This window comes from Taeniopygia guttata, chromosome 26 (assembly GCF_048771995.1).
Source record: "Taeniopygia guttata chromosome 26, bTaeGut7.mat, whole genome shotgun sequence".
NCBI classification, from domain to species: Eukaryota; Metazoa; Chordata; class Aves; order Passeriformes; family Estrildidae; genus Taeniopygia; species Taeniopygia guttata.
In genome coordinates, this window is record NC_133051.1 from 1,781,672 (window position 1) to 1,801,352 (window position 19,681).

General features: G+C 56.0%; 1 protein-coding gene across 3 annotated transcripts in view; it reads left to right on the forward strand.

The window, feature by feature from the left end:
• GRM4 (glutamate metabotropic receptor 4) overlaps positions 1-13,306 on the forward strand; it is a 31,837-nt gene extending 18,531 nt beyond the window's left edge. For all 3 annotated transcript variants that reach the window (XM_030255844.4, XM_072918786.1, XM_072918787.1), the window contains exons 5-11: positions 1,915-2,069; positions 2,495-2,635; positions 5,758-5,958; positions 6,619-6,755; positions 7,187-8,122; positions 12,079-12,325; positions 12,517-13,306. In XM_030255844.4, the coding sequence (XP_030111704.1) occupies positions 1,915-2,069; positions 2,495-2,635; positions 5,758-5,958; positions 6,619-6,755; positions 7,187-8,122; positions 12,079-12,325; positions 12,517-12,566 (1,867 nt within the window). In that variant the 3' untranslated portion in view covers positions 12,567-13,306. The remainder of the gene's footprint in view (positions 1-1,914; positions 2,070-2,494; positions 2,636-5,757; positions 5,959-6,618; positions 6,756-7,186; positions 8,123-12,078; positions 12,326-12,516) is intronic.
• Positions 13,307-19,681: the final 6,375 nt, after the last annotated feature.

Sequence of the window (19,681 nt, forward strand, 5' to 3'; positions counted from 1 at the left end):
GCACTGGGATGCACTGGGATGCACTGGGATGTGTCTGCAGTGGGGAGAGGATGCTCTGTGTGGCGTGGCAGGGAATGTCTGCACTGGGGACACACTCAGAGCGGCCACCTGGCAAGTGGCTGCCGTCCAAGCACAGCCATGCAGAGCCCACGGAGGGAAATCCCACTTCCCATGGGGTTTGGCAGCCCAAAGCCCATGGATTTTGTGAGCTGCTGCTTCACACCAGGCAGGGGCTGCTCCCAGCCAGGCCAGGGCAGGACCCAGGCACTGGCTTTGCTTTGCAGAGCAGCCCCAGCGTGGCAGAGGAACAGATCTAGGGGACCTTCCAGGGACGTTTTGGGGACCTTCCAGGGACGTTTTGGGGACTTTCCCAGCACTCTGTGCCCAGCAGGGCCCGGGACGTGGCCACACTCGAGGGTGAGGAGCTGCTCTGCAGGCGAAGCGGCGGCTGTGGCTCCGTTGTTTATGGAGCAGAATGATTCACACGGAGCTACCCCTGATTTCCTAAGTGTCTAATTTATTAATCAGCAAACATTATGTAAATGTGGGTAAACTGCAAGTTTAAATCAGTTTACATCAGATGTGCAAACTCTCCCAGTTCCTTTTTTCCTCCCTTAATAGAAATGTCTGCGGAGCTGACATCGGGTGGGGGTGAGAGGGAAAAGGGATTTACCTTGCAGGATAAATGGCAGGTCCTGTTATCAGGGTTCTGGAAACATCCAGATGGGATTGCAGCTCTGGGCAGGGGGTTCTGCAGCCTCCTTTAGCCCAGGAGTGGGGTATCCACGATCCTGACCCTGCATTGTGGAGCCTGGAAGATGGGAAGGACAGGCTGGGATGGTTGTAGCTGGAATTCTTGCCTGGCTCAGTTTGGGTGTCAATCACTGATCCCATGAGAATTTCCTGGGCTTGCCCTGGGGAGATCCTGCCCTGCACAGGGGGCAGGGGCAGCTGGAGGTGCTGCTGTCACAGAGTGTGACACGGGCTGTGACCGTCCTGGGGAGGGATGAGCCCAGGGCAGCCCAGGGTGAGCTGGGAGCAGCCTGCACGCCTGCCTCTTCCCATCTCGTCTGCACTCTGCTGGATCTCTGTGGGGTTTTTTTTCCTTATTACACATTTCAAACACCATCTGGACTTGAAATGATCCACTCCGACGCGGGGGCTGAGTCACAACCTGCCTTGGCTCTGCATGGGGAGATGGAGCTGCCATGGGCCCCACTCCCACATGGCTGGGGACCCCCAGGAGCCCCCGAGGGGACAGTGAGACAGAGCCCACAGGGTCAGGAACGCTCTGCTCCCATCCTCCCACCGACTTTCTGGCCTGGCTGGCGCTGGAGGAGTGCGCAGGCACGTCTGAGTGTCTGGCACCAGGAGGGATGCTCAGCAGCACCGATGGCATCTCTGCTCCCAGCTGCTGCTCAGCTGCCCAGTTGAGCCAGCACAGCCCAGTTTAACCCAGCACAGCCCAGTTTAACCCAGCAGAGCCCAGTTTAACCCAGCACAGCCCAGTTTAGCTCCATGCTGGGCACTGGCAGCACTGGCTGCTCCTCTCCCAGGGCTGCCCATGCTGGAGCACACGCTCTCCACACTGCTGCTTTCCCTGCCTGCTGTGGCATAACTCGATTCTTTATTTTTTTTCTTTCTTAATGTTGGGTAATTAAGGGGAAATTCAATTACCAGTCAGCAAATATGCAAATGGAGCGGGAGAAGCAGCCTGGGTGCCCAGGCTGGGAGGACAGAGGGTGCAGGAGCTGAGTGGCACCAATGGATTTTGTGTGTCCACGTACACCGGGTTGTGCCTGGTGCTAAACTTGTGCCTGGAGCAGGAGATGCCACCAGTACTGTGCAGTGTCCCCACTGCCCTGGGGCCAGATAAGGAGTTGGTGGCCCAGCCTCTGCTGCTTCTTTCCACAGAAGGGTGCTGGAGGCGGCCAAGAGGGCAAACCAGACGGGGCATTTCATCTGGATGGGCTCGGACAGCTGGGGCTCCAAAATTGCCCCAGTCCTGCACCTGGAGGAGGTGGCTGAGGGCTCTGTCACCATCCTGCCCAAGCGGGTCTCGGTCAGAGGTATGGGCTGCGCTCCACGTGTCCCCTGAGATCGCCCTCCTTATCTGCAGGTTTTGGCTGTGACACCACCGTGGAATCACCATCACTTGGGTTGGAATGGACTTTAAAGACCTCCTGATTTGCCCACAAATCACCTTATTTTCCACGTGCCATGTTTTCCCTGCTCGCCCTCCATCACCAATGTACCTAGAGAGGCATTTCCTGTTGCTCTCCGAGTCCCAGAAAGTCTCTGCTGTGCAGAGGATCTGCCCTGAGTGGATTTTCCACTTGCATCTCTGCACAAGTGACACTTTGGGCACAATCCCACCGCACTCTGCTGTGTCCCCATCGCTCACAACATCTCCCTTCCCCTCTGCCTGGGGAATTTGGGAATGAGTGATGCATCCTCAGGATTTAACCTCTCCATTTGCTTTCTACCCTGGCAGGTTTCGACCGCTACTTCTCCAGCAGGACCCTGGACAACAACCGCAGGAACATCTGGTTTGCCGAGTTCTGGGAGGAGAATTTCCACTGCAAGCTGAGCCGGCACGCGCTCAGGAAGGGCAGCAGCATCAAGAAATGCACCAGTAAGAGCTTGGGGGGCTGCTGTGGGAGGGGGGCAGCTCATGGGGGGTGTGGTTCTGCTTGTGAGAACCATGCTTGTGAGCATGGAGCTTTTCTGATCCTGCTGGGGGTCCCGATTCCAGGTTCCCATCTCCTTCCCCGAGCCCCGCTGCGCATTTTGAGTCATTTCCAGCCAAAAGAGGCTTTAGGGACCGGTGCAGTAAACAAGGCAGCCGGGGATCTGTCTTGCTGACAGCGCTGCTGTCAGGTGATGGCTGGAGGCTCAGGGAGGTGACATGTTTACTGAGAGATGGGAGAGATTTACTGCCCGCCTGGCACCGGCTGAAGACAGATGACGGCGGCGTGGCTCGCGGGCTGCGACGTGGCAGGACTTGGGGACATTGGCGCGTCCCTTTGTCCCCTTGGGAGGGATGTCTTTGGAAGCCGTCGGGTCAGGCAGAGGGGCCTGGCTGTGCCTGCGAAGTTGGATGGTGAAGGTTTTGTTTTCCCCCTGCTTTCACCACTGAGGATGAGTGAGATGGTGATTCCACATCCCTGTCCTTGCAGGCATTCCCCCAAGGGTTCATCTGGTGATCTGGGTGGGTGGGAGCCGAGCAAGCCAGGAAACTGGCCCGTGGCCATGGCCTTGGGTAGCCAAGAGCTCCTCATCCTTCTCCAGAGCATCACGGAACCCTCGGCACCAGGAGATGCATGAGCAGGTCCTGCGAGTGCTGATCTCCTCATCTCCACTGTGATGCAGCTTTTAAACAGGTGATATTTCAGGGCCAAGGTGTCAGTGGAAGCAGCTGAAACTACGATGTGGCAAATGTCCTAGGAGCTGTCTGTAAATCATCGGAATTTGTCAGCAAATAAACCATCTCCCGAGTGATTGCTTGGCAGATAGAGCGGGGACTAACGCCTGCTGAAGCAAATCACCTGCCCCTGCAGATCCATGAGCTCCTGCCTTGCAGGGCTGATGCAAATTCCCAGTTTGGGGCTGTTTCCCTCAGGTTTGGGTAGAGCCCAACATGGCCAAGAAATGTGAGCTTGGCTAGTTTATTCCACCCTAAAAACCAAACCAAAGGATCCCACTCTGAACCAGTCAGCTCCTGGCTCCCCTTCCTGGATGGGAGGGCTGGGAGGAAGGTGAGGGCTGAGCTGATGGAACTCCTGATGGCAGCTGCCTGTGTTACCCCTGAGACCAGCCCTAGCACCCATCACACGTTTGCCACAAGCCTTCCACATTGAGGGACTGTTCCTGCTCCTGGATGGGCTCAAAAACATGGCAAGAGGTGCTGGGTGCTGCCAAATCACTCAAAATCACTCCCAGACAGATGTGCTGGGAGTGATTTTGATTAACTCCTGCCAAAAGGCGGGACCAGTGGTGTGCTGGGAATTGATTCTAATCCCGTCTCGTCTGCCGCTGGGGAAGAGCCGCGTCCCTCCTCCGAGGGGGCCGCCGAGCCTCGTCGCGCTCTTGAAAATTAATTACCAGCCCTGTCAAACGATGCACGACCCTGCTATTATAATCAGCAGGTCACCTCCCTTCCCTGGCCCTCATCTATTGGAGCTTGGCAGAGATTTATTGTCTCCAGGTTGGGAACAAGCCTCGGCTGTCTGCTCCACGTTGCCCCTCTGTGCACCGACCTAATTCCCCACTGGAAAAAAGCAGCTGGGGCCGGGGGCAAGGTGCTGACAGACAGAGGGACAGCCCCAGGGATGTCTCCTTATCTGCACTGCTCAGCCTTGGCACAGGGATGAGGAGGCAGCCCCCGCAGCCTGTGCTATTGCGGCGGGTTGGATTTTGGGATGAGGTGATTGAGGGAAGCTGAGCTGTAAGGAACCAGCCCCGGGCCCTGTGTGTGCCCAGGACAGAGCTGTGGGTGGTGGCAGGGCTGTGGCATCCCCATGGGCTCAGCTCCCTGGACAGTCTATTACAGCTCCTCTTTTAATGGGTAATTATCTTGACAAGACAGAGTGGCCTGTCTGCGCCTTCGGAGATGAATATGGGGAAGGGCCCGAAGTTGAGGGAGAAGATTAATGGCTCCTGTCAATAATGTGGAAGGAGGGATCACCTGCCGGGCTTTGCATGAGTAATCTCCACATTCCAAAAGCGTTTTTATAACTTTGAAGGATGGGCTATGAATTCACCTGCCCGATATCATCTTTTCCTGTCGGTCAGTTCGTTATCAGCTCGCTTTTGTGTCATGTCAGTGGCACAGGTCCTGGCATGGGGACCTCCAGCACGGCTCACGGGGCTGGAGCTTCATCCCACTCCCCCAGAGCAGGGAAGGAAGGGGTCAGCACCTGGTGCTTGGTCCCCTGCAGTCCCCGTGAATGCCACCTCGCATCAGGCCAGGAGGTGGAGTTAATTTTGGGCACCCTGGCATGGCTTTCGTGCCCTCAGCTCCTTGACGATCCCTCCTTCCCACTGGAGGCCTGGCAGGATGCCCGGCCATGCCTCGGGGCAGAGGCCGGAGCTCTCCATAGCCTGGTGCCCCTTGGGAGATGCTCTCTTGGCTGTAATTAACAGCGTGCTGCGTTAATCGGTGTCTTCTGCTAAGTGATTAACATGTCTGTGGGCCCATTAAGGGCGGTTATGACGGGAAGGCAGCTGTCACTGGTAATTGCCAGATCCTTGCAGGATCCTGCCAGTGGAGAGGCTGTGGGGTCAGCAAGGCAGGGGGTGACAAGGGGAGTGGGGTGACAGGAGGCTTTGGGGGTGAGATGGGGGACATCAGGCAGTGATGGATGCTTCCTGGGCAGTCCTGGACACCGCTGCTGGAGCCTGAGCTGGTGGAAACTCCTGGGAGAGGAAGGAGGGATGAAACATGCCGGGGTGAGCCTGCATCCTATTGGGAATTCAGGGCTGTCCCATGGCACTGGGATGTGACATCCTGAGGGCTCTTGGAAGCACAGCAGGGTGCAGCACCCACATTTCCAGAACCTCCCAACGAGGAGGTTGGCTGTGTATTCCCCAGGGAATGTTCCTTGGCTGCGTGTCCCCTGGGTGTGCAGGTTTGGGAGCGGGGCTGGAATTTCCAGCTGCTCCAATCCAGGGTGGGCCCGTTGGCAAGGGTTTGGGTGCAGCAGACACATCCAAATGGGGCACAGGAGGTGCAACCCCCTTCCCCTGTCCCCACAGACCGGGAGAGGATCGGCCAGGACTCCTCGTACGAGCAGGAGGGGAAGGTGCAGTTCGTCATCGACGCTGTCTACGCCATGGGACACGCCCTGCACAACATGCACAAGAACCTGTGCCCCGGCAAGGTGGGGCTGTGCCCCCGCATGGACCCGGTGGATGGCGTGGAGCTGCTCAAGTACATCCGCAGCGTCAACTTCTCAGGTGTGCTGTGCCCTGGGGAGGTGGCAGGAGCAGCCCTGGGACTCGGGGTCTCTGCTTGTCCCAGTGTGGGTCACACAGCAGCACCCACAGTTTATTTGTGGTACCGTTTGGCAGCTGCTGCACTGCGAATGGGAGGGCAGCAGATCAGCAGGTCTGAGCTTCCACATCTCCTGAGAGCATCTGGAGCTTAAATCCGGCAGCATTCCCACCCTCACCCTGCCCTCACCTGCCATTCTGCCCTCACCCTGCCCTCACCTGCTGTCCTGCCCAGCCTCTCCCCTGCCAGCTCCTCCCTCCCAGCTGGCCGAGGTCCCACTGCCTCCCTCTGCTCTGCCCTTGTCCGTCTCAGATCTCTGGAAGCGCATCCTTTCCTCTGCCCTTTCTCCTTAATAAACATTTTCTGTCTGGTCCCCTTATTATTTCTATTTATCTCCACCCTCTGATCTCCTCCACAGTGTCTCTTTTATTTATTTTCCCCTCTCGCTTGATTCTTCTCTTCCGCCCTTTCATTTGATCTCCAGAATTCACTTGATTTAGCTTTTAAAGCTGCTTTCCCCCCTTTCTTAGAAGCAGCGAGGGGGGAGCACCAAGGCAGAGCCCCCTTGGTGGGGGTGGGGGTTGCTGGGGGTGCTGTGGGTGCTGAGCCCCCCTTTCCCACAGGCATCGCCGGGACCCCTGTGACATTCAACGAGAACGGAGATGCTCCGGGGCGTTACGACATCTACCAGTACCAGATCAGGAACTCCACCCCGGAGTACAAAGTCATCGGGCAGTGGACTGACCACCTGCACCTCAAGGTGAGGGTGTGGCCCAAGGGGAAGGTCCTGCAGGTTTCTCTTCTCACCACGAAGAGTCTGGGAGCCCCTGGGAGCAAAGCCAGGCAGCCAAAGGTGGTGGGGGCAGAGGGGAAGGTGTCCCCCAGGTACACACCGGTGCTTCAGCTCCTGTGACCACACCCTGGGGACTCTGGCTATGGGACAGGAGACAGGAGCCAGCCCACAGCAGATGGGGTTTCCTCAGGGAAGGAGGGGTTTCATTTTGGGTTCCTGTTGTTGAATCTTCCCAAAAGGCCGATGGAGAGCTTCACCCATGCCAGGGTGGGCTGGGGTGGGATGTGCTGATGGGTTGAGGGTCCAGATCCAAGCAGGGCAGGGCACCCCCTGTGCCCAGGTGTGCCGGGCAGGTGCCCGCTGTGCCCTCAGCACGGCTGGTGCCATCTGCCCCGCAGGTGGAGAACATGCTGTGGCCGGGGGGTGGGAGCCAGCAGCCCAGCTCCATCTGCAGCCTGCCCTGCAAGCCGGGCGAGAGGAAGAAGCTGGTGAAGGGCATCCCCTGCTGCTGGCACTGCGAGCGCTGCGACGGCTACCAGTACCAGCTGGACGAGTTCCACTGCAAGCGCTGCCACTTCAACGAGCGGCCCAACGAGAACCACACCAGCTGCACGCCCATCCCCATCATCAAGCTGGAGTGGAGCTCGCCCTGGGCCGTGGTGCCCGTGTTCATCGCCATCGTGGGCATCATCGCCACCCTGTTCGTGGTGATCACCTTCGTGCGCTACAACGACACGCCCATCGTCAAGGCGTCGGGGCGGGAGCTCAGCTACGTGCTGCTCACGGGCATCTTCCTCTGCTACGCCACCACCTTCCTGATGATCGCCGAGCCCGACCTCAGCACCTGCTCCCTGCGGCGCATCTTCCTGGGGCTGGGCATGAGCATCAGCTACGCCGCGCTGCTCACCAAGACCAACCGCATCTACCGCATCTTCGAGCAGGGCAAGAAGTCGGTGAGCGCCCCGCGCTTCATCAGCCCCGCGTCGCAGCTGGTCATCACCTTCAGCCTCATCTCCCTGCAGCTCGTCGGCGTCTGCATCTGGTTCATCGTGGACCCGTCCCACTCTGTCATTGACTACGAGGACCAGCGGACTACAAACCCCCACTTTGCCCGGGGCATCCTCAAATGTGACATTTCGGACCTGTCCCTCATCTGTTTGCTCGGGTACAGCATGCTCCTCATGGTCACCTGCACTGTGTACGCCATTAAGACCCGCGGGGTCCCGGAGACCTTTAACGAAGCCAAGCCCATTGGGTTCACCATGTACACGACTTGCATTGTGTGGTTAGCCTTCATCCCGATATTCTTTGGGACGTCGCAGTCGGCAGAAAAGGTAAGGGAGGAGGGGAGAGGCCTGGCTGGTGTTGGTTTGCAGGGCTGGGAGAGGCTGTGGTGTCTTGAGCGAGTGGAGACCTTCCCTGCAGCTTGGTCAGCTTGGGAATTAGGGTGGGAAGTTTTCCGTGCCCCTCGTGGGTGGGGGCAGTGGGCAGCACAGGCTGCTGCTGTGTGGGCTGGGGCAGGAAGAGCCCCTGGGGCAGGTCCTGGCTGTCATGGGCACCATTTCTGCACAGAAAGGGACCCGGTGCTGCCCAGCTGGCCCCTGTTCCCAGTGCTGAGTTCCCATGGGACCGAGGCCAGCCTGGACGAGGCTCCGTGCTCAAGTGCGAGGGATTAAGAACAAAGAATAAAAATCTCATGAATGAGACCCAAATCCCTTTGCCTGCCAGCCAAAACAGGAATCATCGCGTTTCTGTCAAACACAAACATCTCCCGCCTGCCAGCCCGGCGCTGCTCTGATGAACAAACCTTGGAGCTGCTGTTCCCTGGAAATCCCTGGGGTGTCCCAGCACCCGGATCCCTCTCTGATCCCCCGAGTGTGTCCCCCTGCTGCTGACAACGTGGCTTTAGGACACACCTGTTGCAAAGGTTTGCTGAGGGAGCTTTTGCTGCGGACACCTGAGGTTGTTGTGTCCTGGAGCATCTCTCAGAGCATCCATCCCTCGAGGAGGCCGAGTCTGCCCAGCCACTTCCGACCTCGGCTCAACCAGAAGGTCCCACCAGACCTTCTCTGGCTGGAAGTGTGAAGGAGAATTAGGGGAAATAAATGGAACCTTGTGCTGCATTTCCATTCTGATGAGATGGCAGGGGAGATACTAACAAGAAAGCAGGTTTTTAAAGAAATTATTGCAAAACAAAAGCTCCCTGAAAGCCTCCTTAATGTGCTTGGCATACTGTGGGTAATAAAGATGGAAATGATAATGATTGTAGATTATGCGCAAGGTTGCTCACCTCTTCACTGCAGCTTGTCACGGGATAATTTAGGGCTGCTGAACGCTGCCTGTCAGGCAGCAGCTCCACAATAGGCTGTGCCTCTCGTTGGGGGTTGTAATGCACAGGCCTGCTCTGTTATTAGGCTGCTAACAAGCTGATTAGAGGCGGAAAAAGTGATGTTCCCAACTCCCCTCGGACGCGGAGCTCTGTCCCACAGCCTGGCCCTGCCTCCAGCCTGCTGAGCCAGCCCTCCAGGGGCTTTGGGATTCCAGGTTGGAGTTCTGCTCTGCCCTCGTGGGAATGAGCTCTGAGTGTCTCCAGGCCGTGGGAATGAGCTCTGAGTGTCCCTGGCCATAGCTGAGGGACGATGGATGTGCTGAAGTGAGGCTGGAGGGAGCAGCAGGTGACTGGGGCTCCCTCAGTGCTTTAGTTGTTGGTTTGCACTCTTGGGGAGAAAAAGGTGGGAAAGGAGCTGTTGCAGGGGTGGCTCTGAGTGTGTCCTTGGGGACAGCTGGGGGCACTGGCATTGGCATCACCCACGTGGGCACCCCCAGCTCACCGTGGGGAGGGATCCCATCCCCTTCACCCCACTGCTGCCGGGACTGAGGGGCTCCTGGGCTCCGTGGAGTGTCTGCACCCTTGGGAACAGGAAATCCAGGATTGTCTGGGCTGTTCCCTCATGGCTGAAGTTCTGAGGATGCCACAGGGCAAACCCACACCCGTGACCCCCTGGCACTCCTGCCCTGAGCCCAGCTGAGGCTGCAGGGCTGCTTCCTCATGCTCTGGAGGAGCTGGATTACAATCCCCAGTTTTACTTCTGTTTGCTTTACCTCGTGCCCACAACTTCGCGTGGAGGTGGCACGTTATTGTAACAAGTCCCCCAAGCCTTTTCTGAAAAGAACCTCTCATCCCCGCCGATCCCGGCGGATTACAGAAATAGAATAACAGAGCATCTAAAAAAGAGACAATTTCCTGTGCTGATAAGGTGGCAGTGGAACAGTGGAGTCATTGTCTGCTCTCCTGTTTATCACATTCGCTTTTAGCCAGGGAAAAGAGAGAAGGGAAGGAGTGAGAGGGGCTGTCCTGGGGCGTTCGGGGTGCTGAGCAGGTTTGCCCTTCCCCAGCACCCACCAGGGTGCAAAGCCCCTTGTAGTGGGGCCAGGCGTGGATTTGGTTTAATTTCCCATTAATGCAGAGATTTGCTGTGGGACAGGCACAAGCCTGGGCTGCTCCCTGGGGCAGGACTGAGCTCAGCTCAGCCCTGGGCAAAGCTGAGCTCAGCGAGGGGTTTGGGGGCTGCTGTGGGGTCATTTTGGGTTACTGCTGTCCCTGAGCATCACCGCCCTGAGCCAGGGCTGCCTGTGCTGTTTGATGAAGCCCAGGAGGCAGCAGGAGCTGGAAGCTGCTCGATAAGCACAGCTCACACCTCCCCGGGCTCCGGAGGAAGCTCCAGCGTCGTTAGCGGAGGGGCAAAGCGGGGTCCTGGGCTGGAAGCCAATTAAGAGAGTGGGAAGTGAAACTGTGAGAAATGGTCATTTTTTGCAGTGGCAAAAGGTTAACTGAGCAGAGCTGCACGGCTGTGTGGAGGCTCCAGGCTAAAAATATTCCTGGTGGAGCTGCCGAGGGGTTTGCTGCGGAGGCTGGAGCGGCAGGAAAACGATTCCTGCAAACGCCTGGTGGGGGGAAAGCTGCCACAGTGGCCCTGTGAGACCCCAAAAGTGCTGCAGGAGGCAGAGATGGGGTGGGGAGATGGGGTTGGGGCAGCGGGGTCTCAGTACAGGGGGGTGCCCAGCAGCACTGGGAGAACTGGCCCAGGAGCGAGGGGGTCTCATGGAGATGTCTGAGCTTGGCTCAGCTCAGCTCAGCTCGGCTTGGCTCAGCTCAGCTCAGTTCAGTTCAGCTCGGCTTGGCTTGGCCCAGCTCAGCTCAGCTCGGCTCAGTTCAGAGGGTCACGCTGGGCTGGTTCCCAGGCAGGGCTTGGGCTGCCTGGAGTTGGGGTCTCAGTGTTTCCCTCATTCCTGCCCAGTCCAGGACACCCTGGCAGAGTTCAGAGAGTTGGAGTGGACTAAAAAAAAAAAAAAAGGAAGTAATAAAAAAGCGCACATATTCTGGCACAGAGATGTGTTTTGACTTTGCTTGATGAAATGACATTTTTATTTCCAAAAACTGCCTAGAGAGAGAAGGTGGAACAAACAAACCGGCGCGTGTGACAGCAGGAGGTTTTATTCTGGGGACAAACCAAAGTTCTTCAGTTGACTCAGAACCAGCTGGGTGGCATTTTCCCTCTGGGGCTGAGTTGGAAGGCTCTGGGCCGGGTGCTGGTTGGGTTTGTGGGGTCCCAGGTGGGTTCTGGGGGGTTCCTGGAGCAGCTGTGTCCCACCAGCTCTCACTTTGAGGAGCTGTGCAGAGCCTCAGCCTCGCCTGGTGGAGAAGGGGATGCTGGAGAGGAAGGAGCCAGATGCTGGCAGAGCAGGGATGCCCATGGAGCAGGGATTTGTCCTCCTGGCCTCCCCCAGAGGTGGGATGGGCAGGGGGAGAGGGTCTCTGCTTCAGATGCCCCGGCTTGAGAGGAGCCTGCCAACTGCTCTCCATAGAAAAATGGATTATTCTACAGTCAGATTAATGGGCTTTCATTTTGGAAAACATCTGTCACTGTTAGTCCTGGACAGTGAGCGTGAAATTAGTTTTGACTGCAAAAAGGCAGCGTCGGTGTGTAATATGTGACTTACATGACAAGAGCCCAGGAGCCAGCTGGGGAATGGGAATTACCTGTTGAAGGGAGAGGGGCAGTGGGGTGTGCCCTGGCATTGGGTGCCCTTGTTGTGCCCAGCACCAGCCTTGCAGCTCCTGCCCTGAGGCTGGTGGAGCATCAAAGCCCACCTTGAGCACCCAGCACTGCCAACATCACAGCGCTGCCTCCCTCTCCTTTTATTCAACCCCAACTTTCCCCCTTTCCTCCTTTCCCTTTTGGATCCCACAGGGGCTTGGGCTCTCAGCTGGTGGCCTTGTGTCTTGCAGATGTACATCCAGACCACGACGCTCACCATCTCGGTGAGTCTGAGTGCCTCGGTGTCCCTGGGCATGCTCTACATGCCCAAGGTGTACATCATCCTCTTCCACCCGGAGCAGAACGTCCCCAAGCGCAAGCGGAGCCTCAAGGCGGTGGTGACAGCGGCCACCATGTCCAACAAGTTCTCTCAGAAGGGAGGGTTCCGCCCCAATGGAGAGGCCAAGTCGGAGCTCTGCGAGAACCTGGAAACTCAAGGTGAGGTGGTTCCCACAGCGGGATCCTCTGGGGTGATGCATGGGAACGGGGAGAGCAGTGCCCTGAGCAATCCCTGTCACATCCCTGCTGGCACCTGCTGGCACCATGGCTGGGTCAGGGGGGTGGGACAGGGGCAGGAGGGGCAGATATCCTGTGCTGGTGACCCACGTGAGCTCTGTGTCTCCTTCCAGCGCTGGCCACCAAGCAGACCTACGTCAGCTACAGCAACCACGCCATTTAGCCCCAGCAGCAGGGAGCTCAGCTCCTCACAGGGCACAATCCTGGGGGAAAATGCCATCAACAGCAGCAAAAAAATCCATAAAGAAACACTAAAACTCTTCCAGCGCCCACGGTGGCGATGCATGGCTCCCACAGAAGGACGGAGCAGCGTGGGGATGGAGCACGGGCAAGAGGGCACGGACTTCACCAAGTCTTTGTTTTGGTTTTTTTTCCTGTATTTTGGCAAAAAAAATAAAAAAAAAAAAGGAAAAAATATAAGAGCCCAAACATTTTCCCTTTTCTGGGATTTGTGAGATTGTTTGTGGTTGTGCAGAACCTTCTGTTTTCTCTTTTTATTTTTTTTTTAAATCTTCCATTTTCTTTTGTTTCTGTCTTCCTCTGTCCCTCTTCACTCTCTACCCCGTATCCTACCAAATTCTATATGTTGCAAAAAGGACAAATAAATAAAAATACTTAAAATTTACATTAAAAAAAAAAAACAGACAGCAAAATAAAATAAAATAAAACCTAGACTGTGTTCAAAGTGCTGATTTCTATAGGTGGTTCCTTAATGTATGTGATGACCATATGGATTGAAATATGTCTGCTTTATGTACTGACCAGTCAAAAAACAAAAACACACAAAAAGAAAAAAAACAAAGTTCAGTGCCTGGATGTTTATGAATTATTCGATGACTGTGTAGAGCATGATCATTTTTATACGAGGAGATTTCTAATAAAAGACCCTGGTTTTGCACTCGGCGTTTGCTGTCTCTTGGTGACTTGGTTTTAGGCGTGCCAGGGAAGGTTTTGGGTGGCCAAACCTTCTGGGAGGGCTCGGGGCTTGCTGTCCTTCCTCTGGAGATGCCAGGCAGGGATGGCACAGGGAGAGGGGAGTTGGCACGTCCCTGGCATGGGGCACTGGGGCAGCTTTGGGGTGGAAAGGGCTGATTCCTCCTCGTTTTCTCTTCCCTGAGCTCTGGGCAGAGGCTGAGGGGATGGAGGGGAGGAGAGGAGCAGAGAAAAGGAGATTTCCCAGGGTTTCCCACACCTCCAGGCTGCCAGGGAAGCGCTGGAGTCCCCATGCCTGCAGGGATCTGTTCCAAAAACGTGCAGCTGTGGCACCTGGGGGCATTGCTGGGTTAAGGGGTGGACTGGAGGATCTCAGAGGGCTTTTCTAACCTAAAGGATCCTGGGTTAACAAAAGGTAACAAAAGCAGCTCTGCCTTGTGGGGAGAGTTCCTCCTCCAGGCTCCAGCCTGTCCTTGGGATGGCACAGCCGTGGGTTTTGGGATGTGGCTGTGCCTTTTTGGGGCACTTTGGTGCATTGGCTGCTGCTGTTTCTGTCTCTGGCTCGGGCATTCCAAGTGTTTCCCTCTTGGATTGGGGCTGGCTGTGCTTTTTGGCTGCTGGATCAGGAGAGGAGGGTCCAAACCTGGCTCTTTTTTGGGAAAAGGGGAAAGGAAGCAGAGAGGTGCTGGGTGCCTCCAGCTTCTGGACGAGCTTTGTTTCAATAAAAATCCCAATAAAATGCTGGAGCTGGTGGTGACCTGGCCTGGGAGGGGGTGCTGGGATGGCTGCCTGTCCCTTTGTGCCTGTTCCCCCAACCCCAAAGTGCTGCTGTTTCCCCCTGTGTGGTGTCACCCCTGTGATCTGCACATCTCCAGAGCTGTTTGTGTGTTGATCACAGCTCTGCTCACCCCTGGGGTGTGTGGGGGGCACCTGGATGCAACCAGGAATGGTGCCAGAGGGAAATGCACAGAGGACAGAGCCTGGCTTGAAGACAGGAGTTAAAAAAGGGGGAAAAAAGCAGCATAATGAAAAGCTGGAAACTTTGATAAGATCATCCTTGTCAAAAGAGCTTCTCAGGAGCAGACACTGCTCCATTCCCAGCGCATCCATCACTGTCGGATGGGATGTGAGGCCCTGCCTGGTTCAGAGGGCCCTGAGAAATCCCGAGCTGATGGCTCTGCTGCAGCTTCTGGCTGGGGGATTCTGCTCTCGTGGTGTCACGAGCAGCTTTTTCACCCTGAATTCTGTCTGATAACGACTGGAAGGGCTGATTCTAACTTAATTACAGCCTCCACCTGCCTGGGAGGGGTTGTTCCATGCCCTGCAGAAATTCCCCATTTCTGTCACGCCAACCCTGAGCTCTGGAGGAGCCTTGTCCCTCTCCACCCACTCCAGTGGTGGAAGCAGCTGGTGGGTTTTATCCAGCCCCTCATGCTCCAGTGCTGTTTAATTCCAGCCACCTCTTTGATGATGGGAGCTAATTAAAAGGGAGCAAAGCCTGTGAGCCACGGAGGTGGATGGGGATCCAGCCAGGCTCTGCTCTGGATGTTGCAGCAGGGACTTTATGAGGATCCAGATTCTGCTTTTCTGCTTTGCTTAGCATTTTTTGGGGTAGCTCTGCCTGTGGCTGGGGAGAAGAGCAGAGTGGATGCTGATTCCTGGATATCAGACTCCTAGTTTTCAGTGTTTTGTGTATTTTTTTTTTAATGAGGTATCTGGGAATCGTTGCCATCGTTTCTCCTCCTCACCTCCCTTAGAGCTTTAAAAGCACTTGTCTGATTTTCCTCTTATTTCTGTGAAGGGCTGTTGAATTTAAACAATGGTAATTGCCTGAGTTCCCTGAGTGCTTGACCTGCAGATTTTTCACTTTTTCTGGGACTTTGAGAAGTGGTGGGGAAAAATCCTGGGCTGGTGCCAGCTCCCTCCATGCCCTGCTCGGATCTTCCTGCCTTCTGGAACTTTCTGCTGTCCTTGGCTGCTGCTGCCCATGGCCAGCTCTTCTCCTGAGCTCCTTTCTCCAGGGACAAACAGGGACTTTCAGGGTCCCAGGGCACAGCTGGGGGCTGGAGTGGGAGCTGTGCCCCCGCCTGGAGCAGCAGCAGCCTGGAACCAGTCATTAACTCTCTTCTGTGAGAGGCAAATTACAGACTTCGGTGGCATAATTAGGCCAACTCGATGGGAAATGGAAAAACAAGATAATTTCCCTGCGAATTTTCCAGCCTGCCTGCCACCTCGTGCCTCCCTTCCTGTGTCTTGGGGAAAATCACCCCTGTGGGCTCGGAGGTCTCCTGTTCCTCCTTGGGGAGGAAATTTGGAGGAAGGGGATGGGAAGAGCAGGGCTGGAGCAGAGCTCAGTTTGGGCAGGACAGGAGGGCAGGGCTCCAGTCAGCTCCTCTCCCACAAGGAGAGCCCCAAGGACACATTTTCAGCCCAGGAGAGCCCCAGGGACACATTTTCATCCCAGGAGAGCCAAGGGGTGCTCAGAGCAAGGTGGGACTCGGGGTCAGAGCAGGGGGCAGCAAAGCTGAGGTGGCTGCTGTGGTTCCATCCATGGTGCAGGAGCAGCTCTGGGAAAAATTGAGCTCATTTCTCTGCTCTAAAGCACTGCAGGAGCTGTGATGAGCCCCTCAGTGCTGCAGGGAAGGTGGGCAGTGCCTCTGAGATGGCTCCAGGGGACAGTGGGTGCTCTGGAGGGAGGTGGCAGCACCCAGCCCTGTGGCTGGGGAAGGTCCAGCAGCAGTGAAGCCTTTGGAGCTCCCTTTGGAGCAATCCCTGTGGCTGGAGCCACGGATGGAGGCACGAATTTTGTATCCAAGGGTTCCTCCCCTGCCCCAGTGTTCTCTTGTAGGGCCCAGTGAGTCAATGGTGGTCTGTGTTGAAATCTCACTTCAGTGGTGAAAGCTGCAATTAGCATTTAATGAAGCTTCTTGCTTTTATTTTTAGGTAACCTCCGATTCCCTGACTGTGTAATTTAGTCCTCCATTGCTTGGAGATAATTAAAGTATGTCACTATAATTTGCTTTTTTTAAAAGCCTGTAATTATGTTTTTATTGAGAATAAAAAACGGGGGGGGGGGAGGGGGAAACGAAAACAATGTTAGGGGAGGAGAAAGCTTTGGATGGGCAAGGGGACTTCTTCCAGCTTGATGGGTTTGGAGCTCGCTCCAGGCTGCTGGGTAGGCTGGGGACAGAGGAGAAGCTCCTGTTGGAGTGGGAAATAGTGAGGTGAGGTGTTGCTGAGCGTGGTGGGGGCTGCAGGGAGGCCCAGATGTGCTTCCCCTGCTGCTCCTCCCTCACCTGCCCCCCAAACTCCAGGCTCTGCAACTGGGGCTTCCTGAGCCTGAGGTCTCATCCCTGCCCTCCCCATTCCCAAAATTGCCTTTCCCAGCCCAGCAAACACCTGCGGGCACGCAGGGCTGCATGCAGCTGCAGCATCTGCAGCATCTGCAGCATCTGCAGCATCTACGGAACACGGCGATGCTGGGGCAGCTCTGCCCTCCCTGCTCAGCCAGGAATTAACAGGGAGGAATTAAAAATCTCTTCCCAGGCCTGGCAGTGCTGTGTAGCCCTCGGGGGATGCTCGGGCTCCGTTTGCAGCTCTAAATTCTGCTCTGGATGTCAACCAGAGCTGTCCCTCCAGTCCCCCCGGCCCGAGTGTCCTCCCTCGCCAGGTGCTGCCCCTGGGCAGCCCAGAGAAACCAGTGAAACCAGTGAAACCAGTGAAACCAGTGCCTGCCAACTGGTCTGGAAGGAGAGCGCAGCCGCGGCCGCAGGAGCTGCTCACCTGCAATTCCCAGCCTGGAAATTGGCTGTTGGAGGGAAGTTGAATAACGAATAAATTCGAGATAATTGATTGGCCTGTGGCCAGTTCACAGCCGGGGAGAGCTGGAACGAGTTGGATTGTTGGCTTTTTCTTTAAGTTCGACTCACTCAAAAATGTGAGCGCTAAGAGGTTACATTTAGTTTGGAATATATTTAATTCATTAAAATGTTGATCTCTGCTGCAGAGTTCAGATCTGATTCCAGGCTTTATTCCTTATCTAAATGCAAAGGTTTCTTGCCAGAAATACAAAGCAGAAAAGAAATCTTGGTGCTTAGGAAAAGTGACATGATGGAAGGAGCCGGGGCTGGACTGCGCCGCACTGCGGGAACCTGCTGGGACTTGAGCTGTCACCTCCCCTGGCCAGTCCTGGATTCCTCCTTCCCACCCTGGGCTGCGGCATTTCAGGGTCCCATCCTACAGTGTCCCCACGTCGCTGTCACCCCGAGCTCCCTGCAGCCAGTGTCCCCTCAGGGCTCTGGGATGCTGCAAAACTTCCCTCGGGAGCCGAGGCCAAAGTGACTCAGGAAAGTTTTGGATGGAGCAGCACCAGGTCAGGGATTTCTGTCCGAGTGTGTCCTCAGCTCCCAAATCCCTGCTCCCCTCTCGGAGCAGTGCCACCTGAGTTGGTGGCACTGGGACCAGGCTCAGCCCCTGCCACGCTCACAGCTCCTTTGTCCCCCACCCTGATGTGCAGAAATGTCCCTTCCCAGCCCTCTGTCACCGCGCCTTCCTCGCAGAGCCTTTGTGATCTGCAGGGGATGACAAAGGGAAGGAACAGCGCTTAAAACCCCCTAAAATCCACGCACCATCACCAGCTTTTGTACCGGTTGCTATGGGAACCCCCATACGTGCACCGGAAACTCTGGAGTATGCAAATGAGCTTCTTAATTAGTTCTCCTCAGCCTTTCATGCTCGTGGTGCGGCAATTTGATCATTAGATGAACATGCCACTTCATTATCGGCGGCTTAACCAAACACAAGCCGGGGTGACCTTAGGGGAGAGCAGGGAGAGGGATGGGGGACCCGGCGGCTGCACGGACCTGGGAATGTTCTCCAGCATCTTCCAGAGCTTTGGGAGCTGCTCCAGCATCTTCCCGAGCTTTGGGAGCTGCTCCAGCATCTCCCAGAGCTTTGGGAGCTGCCGCCGTGGGTCCTGCTGCCTTTGGAGAGGAGCAGGGAGGTGGAGGCTGTCTCCAGCCAGGGAGTTGGGAAGTGCTGCTTGGCTCCAGCTGCAGGACTGAGCTCCTGGAGAGGAGGCACAGCTGGAAAAGCCAAGCCCTGAGCATCCCCCGATGCTCAGATGTCCCCAGGTGTCAGTGTCACCCTGCTCTGCTGGCCCTGGGGACACCGCTGGACCCGCTGCCCCCAGCCCCATGCGTGAGCTCAGGCTGTAAATGCTATGAGTTTTTCCCAACCAAACAAGCTTCATTAATCGTCTAATAACCGGATTAATTAAGGACACTGAAAGTAAACAGCAAGAATGTAATTTGCCTCTGATTGCCGTGTAATTGCGGGAATATGGGCCTATTTGCATATGCAGAAAGTGTTGTTGACAGTGGTGCTGGGACCGAGGAAACAATGGATGGAGGGCAAAAGTGCCCTTGTGGTGGGCAGATCCCCTCAGCCGTGCTTTCCCTGCCTTTGGTGCTGCCTGCATGTGTTTTGCTCTGCGGTTCTCTGCCCTCTTCCCAATTAAGCAGCCCTCCTGTTATTCGTGGAGCTTTCCGAGCTATTTGCTTAGGCAAACATTGGTGCTCCAAATAGACCGATAGATCCGCTTGGGAACGCTCCTGTGGCCTGGAGACAGCAGAAAGAGCTGGGCAGGAGCCCCTGTCTGTCTGTCCTGGCTGGGTTAGGGTCACTTATCCCTTAGACCCCGGGGGAATCAGGGATTTTGGTTGTGTTTGCAAGAACTTGCCCTTGGCAAAGCCCAGAGAGCTTCGGGTGCCCCGAGAGGAGCCGGGGAGCGGGAGGTGAATCAGGACACGCAGAGAGGGAAGCAGAGGCTGTGTGGATTTGGGGCAGAGCCAGGGACTGAATTCCAGCCTGGAATCCCACACGGTCCTGCGTCTCTCCTGTCCTCCACCCCTTGTCAGCTGCTTTATTTCCCAGGAAACGTGGATCTCTGGATGGTGACTAATCCTCCAACTCTCTGCTTCCCGTTAGCCCAGGGTGAGTTTTCTTCTTGCTGCTGACCTTGTCAGCACCAGCTGTGTGCTCCGCCAAGGTGACAACACACTCGCTCCTCACACACACATACCCACGTGCCTGTGCCCACAGGGGAGAATTCTGAGCACTAATTCCATCCTGGAGAGCCCCAGGCTTGTGTTTTTCTCTCTCCCTGACAGCCAAGGCTTGGATTAAACCCACAATGAGGAGAGATGTGACCTTTCAGGAGCAGCTCGGGGTGTCCGCGGCAGGCGTGATTTTGAAGTGGATCCATTTGTTTTCCTGGTGGTAGCGACGAGCTCTGTAAGCTCCAGCTCTTCCCCCCTGTCCTCCACGTGCAGATGGACTTGGATT